Raw genomic sequence first — 14,355 nt, 5'->3', positions numbered from 1 at the left:
ATCCGTCGATCCGAAGGCAAGCCACACCACGTGGGAATCAGCATGGAGCATGGAACAGGACGCCAGGGCTGGCAGGCGTTGAAAACGTGGCAGCCTACAACGGTGACTGACACCGCATCATTGGATTATACCGAGAATGCGAAACGGCTTCTCGGGCCTTAGCATCGGGTCGATGCGGGACATTCTACGAGCGGGCCTACGCCTCAAGTGATCGGTGATGCGGGTACACTTAAGTCCCCCTCTCCCACATGGCTTCAAGGGTACCTAGGTAAATCTACAACACAATCAACATGCCGTCGACCGTTCCTCTCTACGAACTATGCGTACCCCCGCTGCGGAAAGCAATGCAGAACCATTTGGTGGTTTTGAAGAAGGGTGAACAGTGGTGCGATGAGAACGGATATCCGCACTCGAAAGTCCTCAGTGCCAGACTTGCACCGGATATGCATGTAAGTATCTTGCTCACCTCCCCCTTAGAAGACGAAAGCAATAGCTAAAGAATCTTTTCGCAGCCACTCTCACTTCAAATCTTCTTCCAAGTTACCACTGCGACGAAAGCGCTTGAACGTCTTGGTGGCATGGCAGTACCCACGTTCGGGTTCGACGCGGCCTCTTTCCAAGATCTATACACACAGATTGAGCAGGCTTTGGAATGCTTCGAGAAGGCGCAACCCGAGGCGTTCGCTGGGAAAGTAGACATGCCCGTCACGATCGACGTGCCAAACATGTGGCATTTCGAATTGAACGGCTTGACTTACTTGCAAGAGTTTGTTCTACCGAACTTGTAAGTGGTCTTGAGTCTCTTGAATACATGACTGGGTTGCTAACAGATTTGATAGCTTCTTCCACAACGTGACGGCTTACGGAATCATTCGAAATGTCGGGGTACCGATAGGGAAACTACATTATCTTTCGGGTGAAGACCGACTCATCGGAGCATGATCGCACTGCCAGCTCGATCATGAGGGAAACCGAATACCCTGAAGCGTACATTGATGCTAGATCTTTCGAGTCGATTGTCTTCTTCTATTGTAATCTGCACACCTGTTCGTGCCGAACATGGGCGAAGACAGTATAGTCAGCATGCAGACATGTCACGTATCCTAGATGTAGAAGGCGCAATAGGCACCAACAATGGAAAGTAAGGCGCGCAGTTACCCCGCTAGTCCTCTCTCGATTACCTCCCACCTCGCAACACCATCACCCGCGAACCCAAGATGTTCGACAAACTCCGTGGAAAGTCCCCATCCGGGCATTCCAAAGGCGACTCTACCGATTCCACCAAAGACACTTCATCCTTCGCACCCCCACCACCCGCCTACACAGCACCTTCCTCATCCCCATCACAACCCCCATCCACTCATCCCGTACAAACACGCTTCGCATCGCTATCGCTCCATAAAGAAGACCGCCTCCGCTTCCTGCGCTTCCCTGAGCCCATCATCTCCAAGTATCGCGCCACCATTCTCTCAACCCGGCCGCTAGGTATTAATAAAGAGCAGCTCTACGCAAACAGCCACGAGTTCAAACTAAACGGCTACCCATGGCGCGGCTACGGCAAAGAAGGCGTTGAAGCCCGGCGCCTGATGAACGGCGTACTAGCAACACTGCATGCATCAGGCTGGCTCTTGACACTCAACACCGATATTAGTAAGAGTGCAATGGACAAAGATACTTTACTCTTCCGATTCCAGAACCCAATTCCTGTGCATCACGAATGGTGCGTCATAGCATTCAGTCGCCAGAACCGCCTTCGCTTCATCGACGCGCCTGCTTCGTTGTACGAGCCCTTCCCGGCTCGTGTAGGTGCGGATTGTATCTTGGAGTCTGGGTTGAAAGAGCAAGGGGTGTGGGAGTGCAAACTCAGGGGCAATCCATGGCAGGCTAGTGGGGAGGAGACGATGCGGGTGAGGGAGTTGTTGATTGTGTTGGTCGAGTTGTTGGAGGAGGAGGGGTGGAGTGTGTATGCTAGTATTGATCAGAAGAGCAGTGGGGGGCAGGGTGTTAGTGAGACAGATACTTGGCATTGTTGTAGGGTGAAGGGGTGGGAGAAGGGTATGCCGGTTTATATGAGGTGAGGAGGATAGGTGTGTGGTCAAGACCTTCCAGGTCGATGCACGGGATTTGTGTTGGTAGCATGTACTATTGAAGTCTGTATTGCTTGATGTAATAGACCTAAATACTCAAACGCCGTCTATGCAAGTTTTCAATTGGGTATACATGAATGTTACAAGCTAATCACTGAGCCCTTTCATACTCAAGAGAGAGGGCTGCCAATCTCCTTCTTCACCCAGTTTTCTAAGCCACCGAGAGCGATGATCTCTTGCACATTGGGAGGCAGCTCGCCGACCTTGACGTTCCACTTGGCGCCATTTGGTCCTTCTTGTACAGAGACGGTACTCCTGCGAACATCCCATTCCAGGGTCCAGCCAGTGCGGCGGGTTAGTTGCTTGGCTTGACTTGGCTGAGCAGCAGCGGCGGGAGGTGGCGAATCGAGCGACTCGCTGTTATTGGAAGGCTCCTTAATAGCCTGTTGTGAGGATGTCGCATCCTTGGAAGAGAAAACCTCGCGGAGACGGTTGGCTAGCTTGGGTACCTCGACACCCATCAAAGCATTGTTGATGCTGTTTCGGCTGAAGATGTTACCAAAGCTACCAGAGACGACTAGCGGGATGCCCTTGGCCAGGATAGCAGTTGCGGCCTGCTCACGGCTGCTACCGCAACCGAAGTTGAAACCGGATACGAGTACGTCGCCGGCCTTAGCAATCTGCCCAAAGCTGGGGTCGTAGTTCTCCATGCACACTTCCGCCATCTTCTCGCGGGTAACGTCGTCTTGGTATGTGTATTTACCCGGGTAGATACCGTCGGTGTTAATGTTGTCTGCATCGCAGAAGACAATCTCACCGCTAATCTTCTCAGGGAAGCCGGGGAGGATCTCGGTCAGCGTCTCGGCTTCCGATCCTGGTGCCGCGGGCGGGTTGACAGATTGTGTCTCGGGCTCAGCGTTGCCGAACGTGTCGATGGCAGCCTCAGCGTCCTTGATGGCCTTCTCGAGCATGTCCTCGATTGTCATCATGCGTTCTTCTTCAGGAACACCATCGCCTTCTCCACGTCGAACACCTTGGTAGCCTTCAGGAGCCTCGTACCATCCCGGGCCAGAGATTATGCCCGACAGGGCACTTGCAGCAACTACTTCAGGGCTAGCAAGGTAAGCCTTGGCGTCAGGCGAACCCATACGACCCTTGAAGTTGCGATTACTGGCACTGATACCAACCTCACCAGGTTCGAGAAGACCAGTACCAAGTCCGATGCAGGGGCCGCAACCGGAAGGTAATGGTTGCGCGCCAGCTTCCAAAAGCGCCTGCCAGTCACCAGCCTCTTCTGCGGCTTTCTGTTCAGGAATTGACGCGGCAGCAATGTAGAAGTTGACATGGTCAGGGATCTTGGGAATCTTACCGCCATTCAGAACGGCGGCATCCTTGAAGACGTTGGCAGCGGCAGCAATATCGGAAGCGCGGGAGTTGGTGCAGGATACGAGGTAAGCCTTATTGATGGGGATGTTTTGGCTCTGGAGCTCGAGCAGTGGGGTGGCCACCTTGACGGAGTTGGGACCGGAGACATAGGGTGACAGAGTTGACAGGTCAAGGAAGAGCTCCTTGGCATATACCGCTCCCTTGTCCGCAGCCAACGCAGGCTTGAAGATGTGACCCATCTTCTCACCAACGATACCAGTAGCAGTGAACAGCTTATCAATACGTTCGTGGACAAACTGTTGTTGATGGTGGTCCTTGGCCTGTCCTTCTCCCATAGCTGCCAGAGTGGCCCTTGCGCGAAGCCAGCCGTGCAGGGTAGAGTCGATAGGGAATAGACCCGTAAGCGCACCCCATTCGGTTGTCATGTTCGCGATAGTGAGACGATCGTCGATGGGAATGCTGCCCAGGGTCTCGTCAGTGCCGGTGAACTCGATGGCGTGATTGAGCACTTCGTCCTTGTTGAAGAGGCCAGCCAGAGCAACGATGACATCCTTTCCAGTCACACCCTGGGGCATTTTGCCATTCAGTGTGACTTTGGCCACGGGCGGAATCTGCCACCAGGTTTTGCCCGTTGCCCAGATACTCGCCGCATCTGTGCGCACGACAGGTGTACCCAAGCATCCGATACCGCCGTACATGTTGGAGTGGCTGTCAGAAGCTACCGCGAGTGTTCCCGGCCAGGCGTAGCCCTCCTCTACCATGATCTGGTGGCCAATGCCTCTGCCAGCGGGGTAGAAGACGACGTCCTGCTTCTGTGCGAATTCCTCGATCTGGCTGTACTTCTTCAAGTTCTTTTCCGTCTTGTTCTGTACGTCGTGGTCGAGCGTCATGACGATCTGGTTGGGGTCGTTGATCTTGGTGGCTCCGATGCCCATGAACTTGAGCGCCACAGGCCACGAGTTGTCGTGTGTCATGCATTTGTGCGGCTGCAATGTCACGTAGTCGCCCGACCTGAGGACTTTGCCCTGCGCAACTCCGACGGCATGTCGCTGCACGATCTTCTCGGTGAGGGTCTGGGGTGTCTTGGGCGTCTCGTTGAGCGAGGAGAGGAAGCTGGCCGCCGGGCTCTCCTTCATCGAGGGAAAGACATCATGGGCATCGCGACGGGCGGCGGTCGTGGCAAAGGTTCGGGGTGCGAAACACGGTCGAGGCGAAAGCGAGGCGGCACGAAGAGCAAGACTTGCCCGGGGCTGCATTTGACATTAGAGGATACATAGCCGGCGACGACATTCCCGACATACTGCTAGTTGCCTGCGACCCAGGAGCCGGGCTGCCCGTAGCGACATGGCCATTGCTGTGGTGGTGCTTGAGCTGGCAGCAATGTGGTGTTTGCAGCAGACGGCCGTGATGCGCATCCCCAGACCAAAATTCGCGACCCGCCCGCGCACCGAAACCGGCGTCAGCGGACTTGCGGCGCCTGCCATTGGGCGCAGCCGGACAACCTGCAATGACTTCGCATAATGCTAACAACTCCCACGCGGGGACGTGTAGGATCCGGGGCGCACTATATTTGAGTACTCTGCATGAGGGAGCCACCATGTCCACGCCTGCGTGTTGCATGCTAGCCCGAGATCGGAAGCAACTTTTGGTAAGAGGTTGGCATTGGAGTCATCCGTATGACGCGACGTGAGAAGACTTGCACCAGACCAACCGCCCCTCTTTGATCAATTCCTCCCAAGTATCTCCGACTAACTCTGCACGCCCACTACTAATCTTCAAGCCCGTCGTCACCATGGTCAACCGTTCCGACGTCAACTACTTCGGCGCTGGCCCCGCACCCCTGCCCACCGAGGTCCTCGAGAAGGCCTCGCAGGTGCTTCTGAACTACAAAGACAAGGGCATTGGCCTCTGCGAAATCTCCCATCGCTCGCCAGAAGCCAACGAGATCCTTGCCGACACCAAGAAGGCCCTGAGCGACTTGCTCGAGATCCCGGACGACTACGAGATTCTCTTCCTCCAGAGCGGCGGCAGCGGCGAGTTCAGTGCGACCGTGTACAACGTCGTCTCGATATGGGTCGAGAAGAAGCGCGCCAAGATTGCGGAAGAGGTGGGCGACAACAAGGATGAGGTGCTGAAGAGGCTGCGCAAGGTCGTCGACGAGGAGCTCCAACTCGACTACCTCGTCACCGGCTCTTGGTCGCTCAAGGCATCGCAAGAGGCAGCGCGTCTTGTAGGAGCCAAGCACGTCAACGTGGCCACCGACTCGCGCAAGATCAACGACGGCAAGTTTGGCAAGATCGCTTCGGAAGACCAGTGGAGCCTGACTCCGCGTTCCAAGGGCGGGCCAGCCTTCGTGTACTTCTGCGACAACGAGACTGTTGACGGAGTCGAGTTCCCGTCTTTCCCTCAGAGCCTTGAGGGCGACGATGCACCCCTGGTCTGCGCCGACATGTCGTCAAACTTCATCTCCCGGAAGGTCGATGTGCGCAAGTACGCCATCATCTTTGGCGGCGCCCAGAAGAACATTGGCAACACGGGTATCGCAATCGTCATCATGCGGAAGTCGCTCCTTCCGCCACACTCGACACCCGCCTCGCCCGACCTGATGAGAGAGCTCAACCTATCAGTTGGCCCCATTGTGCTCGACTACCCCACCATCGCGAAAAACAACTCGCTTTACAACACACTGCCCATCTTCGATGTCTGGGTGGCTGGCCAAGTCATGTCCGGACTCGTCAGCTCCTATGGTGCCAAGCGCATTGGTGGTCAAGAGGATGTTTCCAACGAGAAGGCGAGGCTTATCTACGATATGCTCGAGAAGTACTCCAATGTCTACCAGGTAGTGCCAGACAAGTCTGTACGCAGTAGAATGAACATATGCTTCCGTGTCAACGGTGGGGATGCGGACAAAGAGAAGGCCTTCCTTGCAGGCGCAGAGAAGAAGCGCCTGCTAGGTCTGAAAGGACACCGCAGCGTAGGTGGCATCCGTGCCAGTAATTGTAAGTGGCCCTATAACTCCTGTCTTATTGATCCCGCTGTCAGACATGGTTCGAGTCGTGCCTTCACAAGGCATGCTTGGGTACGCGGCTTCTGGCCGACCTGGCCGAATGTACTCGAGCTAGGATACGGCCTGGGGAAAAGCCCAATCAGTGACTTAGGCTAACTTCTTTCGTGCTCTAGACAATGCCGTCTCGCTAGATGGCACCAAGCTACTCGTCTCGTACCTTGAAGAGTTTGCAAAGTCGGCTTGAGTCAGGCCTTGCGCAGCACTGTGTATCAGTCCCATTCAAGGGAAAAGTTGAACACCGTGGAGCCTTCATCAACGCTACATTTTCTTCTTTGCTTATTCCTGGCTTATTGTAGGTTGCAGGCTGCAGGCCTGTTCAATGCCCTCCAAAAAATAATACCCTCCTGTCACGACCGTGTCATTCAACAAGACACCTGTGAGCAGCAAAATCAAGTCCCAGTCTACAACTTCCAGTCCTATCAGGCCTGATCCTTATCACAAGACCCGATTAGACTGCTTGTATCCATCTGGCCCATGATTTGCATTATCGGAGAATACTATGAAGCACACCCTTGTGCCTCGTGCTGTGGCTGTGGCAACGTAGAGGCTGTGCCTTCGTATTCTGGAAAGTTCCCATTCCTAGTATGATCACCACAATGCATTGACGAACTTCGTACACTGCCTGTTGTAGTAAGATTTGCAAAGCCCTCTCTGGTCTATCTTGGTCTTGGTGGCTTGCCAGATCAAACTTCAGACCACGGCGGTTGTGACGAGACGTCTGGAGTGCTTGGGTGTAGACGTGACTGTCCCGCTGTGTAGGCGCCTTGATTAGACCTGTCGGCGGCTACCAGGGAGTGTAATGATGTGAATACTGATCACCGTGTGGTGTCGCGCTCTCGGCGCTGGACTTACGTCTCGAGTATGTTGCTTTTCTGCAGCACAACCCTCTACCACTCGGCGATACCAGTGATTTGAAAGTCAGTTCTGTGGAGGCCCAGGTGCGCTGGGCTGCGATAACACACGATCTTCCATCTGGGCTTCTCAATCGGTTCCTTCCGTCTTGCATGCTGATGGGTCTTGCATCCTTCAATCTCACGCCCGCGAACCGTTCCTATACGTCGCCTGCGTAAACCGACCTGCGCACTAGGCCCAATGCAGCAATGCCTCGTGGCTTTACACATCACCCTCCGTTTTCTATAATATGTTGCTTATACCTTCCAGCTAACCATCTTTGCCACGGACGTGTCGTGGGCTTGCGAGGCTTCCCCGGCGAACGTTGACCCGGCAGGGGTTCTGGAGTTCGCTGTGTCTCGGACAGGGTCGAAGCGACGATCTGCGGCACAGTCTAAACCCAGCAAGCATCAGAACTCTAGTCCGACCACATCCACCTCACCACCACCGACGATGCGCCACTGTCTACATCAGCGCTTCCGTGCTGGAAATAGCTATCCAGGAACCCAAGTATAGTGCTCAGCGTCAGATGAAATTGCGCGCTTCAGCAGGCCGAACGACTTGACGAAGATGGGTCTGCGGCCTTGAGAACGAAGGCACGTTCACCGGCGGACCATGTGGAGACGGCCGCTACGGCAACGTCAAGCAATGACGTCGCGCTGAACCTGTCCAACCCGGTCCATATCACAGCAGCTACGAGAGCGACAAGAGTCTTTCCAAGGCAGGTGGCTGCTGTTCGGCGCAACGGTGCCTACGCGGGTCTCGCTGCTTCCGCTGGCCGGGCTACCTGGCAGAATGCGGGTGGCTCGCATGAGGTTGAAACCCACTCCCACCCATTGCGGGAAGATGCGACCTGTAATATGAACTGGCTGGATCTTTGCTAATGCGGGTCTTTTCAGCCAATGACCGGATAGACGCCTGAGGACCGCTGTTCCGAAACCGTGCGCAGCAGCTACCGCCCAGTGGTTTTGTCATATACCGTTTGGAGTCTCATACCCGTCTCTTGTCTCTTACGTCTAATGCTCACGCTCTTTCCCCTTCTTTCGTTGCTCTGCTGGCAGGCTTAGCCATTTCCTTCTTTGACGCTGAGCTGGTTACTCTTTCGTTTACGACGTCAGTCACACGGTCTCCATGAATACCTAGTCGTTTTCCTTTCTTCAGCCGCTGCTGGTTACCAGCGAGACAATTCTATTCCTTCTACACCCGTTGTAACTAGAGCCGGCGAGATGGAATCATGGGCCGACCATTTCCCTCAGCTCGAGGTCCGATCGCACTTCAACTTAACTCTCAACACGTCAGCTGTTCGCCAAGTTCCCTGGACGCAATCAAACACGACGAGGACTCTCATCGCGAGTCTACAGCTTCAACAGGTACAAACGCTTCGGACGACACATCTTACCCTTGGAGCTTTCAGCCTTGCCTTGACCTTGTTGACGGTTCATCGGATCGTGTCGGATGCGCGACGAGCTGCAGCTCTTCAGGTTCTCCCAAGAAAGAAGTCAGTATAGCATGATCGGAGTTTGCGACATTGCTAACGAGAACTAGGAGATTCAATGCTCTTCACAATGTCCACCCTGCCGAAACCTTTCCCCTTGCGTTGGCCTGCGGTGCAGTTCTACAACAAATCATCTTCGTATCAGTGCAGGGCACTACACTTCATAGCGTGTTCTCTAGAAGTTGCCGCGGACTTGCGATGGTCACATTTCCTGGTACGCTCGCATACACTGCATTTGCGAATAATTAGACTAACGAACAGCAGCTATCTTTCTGATCGGATTCATTACCTTGGTCTTCGGTATCGAGGTAGCAGTCAGGGCCTACAAACAAGACCGATTCGCCCCACGCGGCAAGTGGAACACGATAATCTGTATCGCCGTTGTATCGTTCATGCTGCTTCTCTCCTGGATGCCGACTGTTGCCTGGCCGTCTCCGAACACTTGCTTTGGCGGGCTTATCTGGTTCCCCATGCGGTACGATCTTCTGATGCTGATCTTTCTTTCAATTCTTGTTTTTCTGCTGCTCATGGTAGCCGCTATGATCAGTATTCAGCTGATGAGAACGCCGGACCTGGACCACAATGAGCGAATCTCAGCTTCACGTATGACTTACTTCTTGATCGTTACCGCACTAATCTACGTGAGTATCTGCACTACCTCTCTAGCCTCCCTAGCTAACAGTCATAGACTCTCGTCATCCCTGTGGAAGTACAGTCTCTTCGCCGAGAATTCATGGAAGCATTAGCCGCTTCTCGAGTCGCTGAAATCTCGCTGTTCTCGTCGGGAATGGTCATCACGTTCTTCCACCTCTTCCTCCGCACGAACGCGACACGAATGGTCATTCGTCCCATCGAAGAACTCAAGGCGCCCGCGAAACAACAACGACCAAAGATCCGTTTCTTCGGCCCTAGCGATTTGGAGATGCAGATCAGTGGCCCGATGGCATTGCAGACAACTCAACGTTTACACAGTCAACAGGGTCTGATCGATGTTGGGCCAGAAAAGAACCGTGGTGACTTTGATCCCCAGTACTTTGAACGACCAGAGCGGGCTTTGACACCGGCATCGACCAAACCTGGAAGCCCTATCGATCCCACAAAGTGGCCTCTTCCACCTGCTCTCGACAACGAAACTACGAAACACGAGCGCACACGAAGCCAAAGCTATTCCTTGTTTCCCACACGCGCTGAAGAGGTACCTCGTCTTCCACCAACCGTTTACGACCCCAAGGCTACGTCAGACGGTTCCTCTGTTTCCAAGCTTGCCCTGCGACGATTTACTCGACGCGGCTCGGTCACGAATGTCGGCGACGCTTGGGATTTTCTGAGCAAGCCCAAACTACCGTTTGCAGAACGGCACCAACGCATGCAAAGTACCGATAGCAGTGCAACCGTCCAAATTGGTCTCCGCTTCTCAGTTGCGCCTGCCACGCTTGCAGCAGCCAAGTGCACACGGGTTGAACGAGAGACCCCTCCGTTGAAGCGAGGTGCTACCGACAGCAGTGAAGCTTCGTTGGCTCTTCCGATTCAGAAGCCTTCTACGACCAGCACATCGCCATCGCAGGAGATGCTTAGCTCTAGCGTATTCTCCCCTCCTCCCCCGCGTGGTGAGTCGCCAACACGACCCAGAGCGAACAGCCCAGCGCGGACTCCACCTTTCCCCATCACACCGGCAGGTCAATCCAGCGCTTACCTCCAGGCCCAACGCGAGAAGGTGCTACCCTCCCCACCCCCGAAGTCGCCAGCCTCCCCTCAACCCTCTGCTACTCCGGCAAAGCCTGCTGTCCCCGAACCTGCCTGCATCAGCGGACTGCGCATGAACCCTGTGACACCCGTTACAGCAGTTGGTTCACCTACAACATCATCGCAGCCAGGCACACCTGCGTCAGTCAACAACCTCACGCGAACGAACAGTGGCCATGCCGCTCCGTCACCTACAGCCCGTATCCCACTTGGCGCGGGCACGATGCAACGGACGCCACGCAACGGCTGGATCTAAGCGGAGCCTGAGGCTACACGAAACGCGCGAGGGTACCTTTCCCAACCCTATTTCCTTTCTTACTGCTAGACCGGAATCGGCAACGAGCCGCCTGTACGATTAACTGGGAAGACGCGAGTTTCTAAATTTCTTGTTTCCTTTGCTCTCGCGACTCTGGGTGGTTCGCGTCTGGGCAACATACCCACACAGGCGTTACGGTTTCGGTTTCATGTTTTGCACAACACCTCCTGCGACACAGCGTCTCGGCACATTGGTCAGGGTTCTAGCCCCAACCCCAGCTTGCCCTTTGTCGCATGAAGGTTCATGGGAACTTCAGACCCTTTTCGGTCAGGTCAGGCAAGGTCTTGACTCTCGACCTTCCATCCGTCACGTCGCTTACGATACGAACATTCATTCACGAACCACAGGTGCTGCGCACCCTGCTACGGAAATGAGCACGGCACGTCCGCTCTTTATACCCCACACCATCACCTTTTCCATCTCTTCCTCTTCCTCTTCGTCTCTCTTCCCCCCTTGTCTTCCCACTGTTATCTTTCTTCACGTCTCGCTTAGCACCCCCATTGCCTCTTCCATGAGCTCTTGTTAATAACCCGAGGAGATAGAAGGTGTTGAGCCTTTGAGTAGTATAGCCCGATTCTCTGTTAGTCTCTTTGATCAGATTGAAAGGAGCAGAAATATAAACAAATAAAAACCTTCTCCATATTGCATTACTATCGTACATCATAATGAACTCTGCTCCGTTGCAGAATTCGCTTTCACCCGAGTTGCCGCCCTCGACTGTCACGTAAATGATACTTCCAAGGTATGTACGATCCTACATCCACGCCAACCCAGAAAAAGACTGAACAGCCTGGAGCCTACATTGGCGCTAGGTCACCGCCTTTGCAAGGTTTTGGCTTAATGTAGCCTGCAGACCTGTTCAGTCTTTTTCTTGTATGAGGTGCATCCTGCCGGTACCTTCAAAATTCCACAGTAGGCACATCTGGGGTAACCTGTTCACGGCCACTCTTTCCGACCACGTGCCAGTCACACCATCATGGTTTCCGCTCGAAACAGGAGGCGAATGGAAAACGATGGATCTACGCTTGGAGTTTCCACCCGGGTTCCGGCTTAGCTGGCCTCGAGCGGACCAGGATATGATTTGGAATACCAGACTTGAGACGAACGATGCTAGGGTCTTGACTTGCCAGTCTGCCATTGTGGACCGGGCCAATCGATGCCGACATCTCATCGTACCTCGTAACGAGATATCTGGAGGCCTGAGGAAGACAAGACGCGGATGACGACGACGGCAGAACAGAAGACGTACACGTTGATATCATTTCTTCATTTCTACGTAATCTTATACAACCATGACGCTTAGTATACAACAGAATGGCAATATTTCTTCCCCTTCATCGCCTCCAGCGTTGCCAGAACTTCCAGCCCACCTTCTCGTTGCCTTCTTCTGGCATACGGAACTTGTTCTGCTCCTTCCCCCTTCGTCTCCCCACCCACGCGAACCAAATCACTAGGCCTACTACCATGAAGGCTACAACGAGTAAAGTCTGTAATGGCTCTGCGAATACGGCTCTACTCAGCAAGAAGAGACTGACGCAGCAGAAAATGATGGGTGTAGTAATCCAAGTCTTGTATGGACGTTCTAGATCGGGTTCGCGGACGCGTAGGATGATTAGGCCGAGTACGGTTTGGAAATAGAAGGCGTATCCTGCTACACCGTAGAAGGTGACGAGGGTGTCGAAAGAGCCGACGACGATGTAGATTGCGGTGAGGAGGGCGTTGAGCACCATGGCGGATATGGGCGTGAAGAAGAAGCCTGCGTCGGCATCCGCGAACCAGGCTACTAGCTTCTTTGGTATCTTGCTCTTCCCTTGCGTTGCGTTCATGCTGTGCAAGCGGATTGCTCGGTGGTTCTTTCCTAGACCGATATTTCCAAATAGGGCGGGGAGATAGCCCTCTTTACCGGCGGCGTACACTAGGCGGCCGGATGTGAAGGTCGTCGCGTTGAGTGCGCCGAAACATGACCCAGAGACGAACAGGGCGAGTATGAGGGAGCCAACAGGACCGAAGACCTGCGACCCGAAGGCTACGGCGACGGTATTGGATGATTCGATGACCGAGGTCGGGAGGACGAGGAAGTAGGATATGTTGGCTAAGATGTAGCACAGTATGACGAGCGGGAGCGAAGTGTGGATGACGCGGGGAAGGTCGCGGGTTGGGTTTTTGAACTCGGCGGTGACGTAATTTACCTGGTGTCGTTAGTAGGAGTGGGCAGAGTTTCGAATCGCTTGACGTACATTGTCCCAACCGTCGAAGGCCCAGAGCCCGGCGTAGAGTGCCACTGCCCAGTTGCTAACGTTTTCGCTCGTGTCATCGAACCAGCCGCGATTCTTCCAGTCCTCATTCGCATCGCCCTTGTATGAGAGCCCGGTCACCGCAACTACAATACCGATGACCGTGACTCCCGTAAGTGCGAAGAACTTCAGGAACATGAAGACGTCGGCGCTCCGTGTGCCCAGCTTCGTGGACACACAGTTGAGTAGCGTGACAGCCACAAGTCCCACCAAAGCCACGCCCTTGTTCAACCATGTGCTTGCGTCGACAGCTTCGGCGCCAATAATAGCTCGCACCAGATATTCTCCAAATATTATGGCAATAATGGCTGCCGAGCCGGGTTTCAGCACCACGACTGCGCACCATGTGAACAGGAATCCCGCCCACTCTCCAAATATTTTAGACAGATAGACTTGGGCACCGCCATTAAGTGGTATGGCGCCTCCGAGCTCGGCGTAACTCGCGGCACCCGTCCATGCCAGTATTCCAGCGACGATCCAGACTATGAGAGACGCGCCTGGCGACCCAGCATTTTTGTTGACCTGAGATGGCGAAGAGAAGATGCCACTCCCTATTATAAGCCCAACGACTAATGACAGGCCATTGAGGTATGTCAGGCTCTTGTTCTTCTCCAATGAGCCGCCGTTAAGCGCATTCGACGGGTCTAATGCTGGATTGGAAGGCGCGCCCAGTGCTGTATATCCCTGCGCGGTGCTAGAGAGAGGGAATAGGTTCGGTGCGAAATCGAAGGCGGAGGACACGCTGTAGGAGCGATTGTGCCGTGGTCTGTTCGGATCGTGACCAGCCGGATTCAGTTCTGACAGAGGGTCTTCATCATCGAACGACAGTCTACGTGAGGAAGGCGCGCCTGAGGCCGAAGAGTCTTCGGAAGTCCGCCGGGAAGGATGCGACGAGGACGCCAGCGAGGCGAGTTCGAGGGAATCGCGAGTCGGCGGTGGGAGGTTGGAGTAGCGACCGGCGGCCATGATGCGGAGGGGATGTGGGAGAGATGCGCGCAACCCTATCTGCTAGCCATGGACGGTAATTATAATATAAAGCGCGAGGTATGTGTAGGGGCAGTATCCAGCACCCCTTT

General features: G+C 54.4%; 6 protein-coding genes across 6 annotated transcripts; 4 read left to right on the top strand and 2 right to left on the bottom strand.

Annotated features, from left to right (window-relative positions):
- Positions 1–290: 290 nt before the first annotated feature.
- On the top strand, positions 291–788 carry J4E85_008246 (uncharacterized protein; the record flags this gene model as incomplete). Its single annotated transcript, XM_051472472.1, has 2 exons — positions 291–449; positions 513–788. 2 exons carry the CDS (start codon positions 291–293, stop codon positions 786–788), a joined length of 435 nt encoding a protein of 144 aa, XP_051323937.1.
- A 429-nt stretch (positions 789–1,217) lies between these two features.
- Positions 1,218–2,078, top strand: J4E85_008245 (uncharacterized protein; the record flags this gene model as incomplete). The annotated part of the gene is made up of 1 exon (XM_051472471.1): positions 1,218–2,078. One exon carries the CDS (start codon positions 1,218–1,220, stop codon positions 2,076–2,078), a length of 861 nt encoding a protein of 286 aa, XP_051323936.1.
- A 179-nt stretch (positions 2,079–2,257) lies between these two features.
- LYS4 (mitochondrial Homoaconitase) lies at positions 2,258–4,825 on the bottom strand (the record flags this gene model as incomplete). Its single annotated transcript, XM_051472470.1, has 2 exons — positions 2,258–4,723; positions 4,775–4,825. 2 exons carry the CDS (start codon positions 4,823–4,825, stop codon positions 2,258–2,260), a joined length of 2,517 nt encoding a protein of 838 aa, XP_051323935.1.
- A 440-nt stretch (positions 4,826–5,265) lies between these two features.
- On the top strand, positions 5,266–6,724 carry J4E85_008243 (uncharacterized protein; the record flags this gene model as incomplete). Its single annotated transcript, XM_051472469.1, has 2 exons — positions 5,266–6,472; positions 6,654–6,724. The coding sequence occupies 2 exons, from the start codon at positions 5,266–5,268 to the stop codon at positions 6,722–6,724; spliced, it is 1,278 nt and encodes a 425-aa protein (XP_051323934.1).
- Positions 6,725–8,657: 1,933 nt separating this feature from the next.
- Positions 8,658–10,925, top strand: J4E85_008242 (uncharacterized protein; the record flags this gene model as incomplete). The annotated part of the gene is made up of 4 exons (XM_051472468.1): positions 8,658–8,929; positions 8,977–9,140; positions 9,191–9,567; positions 9,615–10,925. 4 exons carry the CDS (start codon positions 8,658–8,660, stop codon positions 10,923–10,925), a joined length of 2,124 nt encoding a protein of 707 aa, XP_051323933.1.
- Positions 10,926–12,319: 1,394 nt separating this feature from the next.
- J4E85_008241 (uncharacterized protein) lies at positions 12,320–14,245 on the bottom strand (the record flags this gene model as incomplete). Its single annotated transcript, XM_051472467.1, has 2 exons — positions 12,320–13,174; positions 13,223–14,245. 2 exons carry the CDS (start codon positions 14,243–14,245, stop codon positions 12,320–12,322), a joined length of 1,878 nt encoding a protein of 625 aa, XP_051323932.1.
- Positions 14,246–14,355: the final 110 nt, after the last annotated feature.

This window comes from Alternaria conjuncta (assembly GCF_024043145.1).
Source record: "Alternaria conjuncta strain BMP 0040 chromosome Unknown scaffold_12, whole genome shotgun sequence".
NCBI lineage: Eukaryota > Fungi > Ascomycota > Dothideomycetes > Pleosporales > Pleosporaceae > Alternaria > Alternaria conjuncta.
This window is presented reverse-complemented; position numbering and strand designations above follow the sequence as displayed.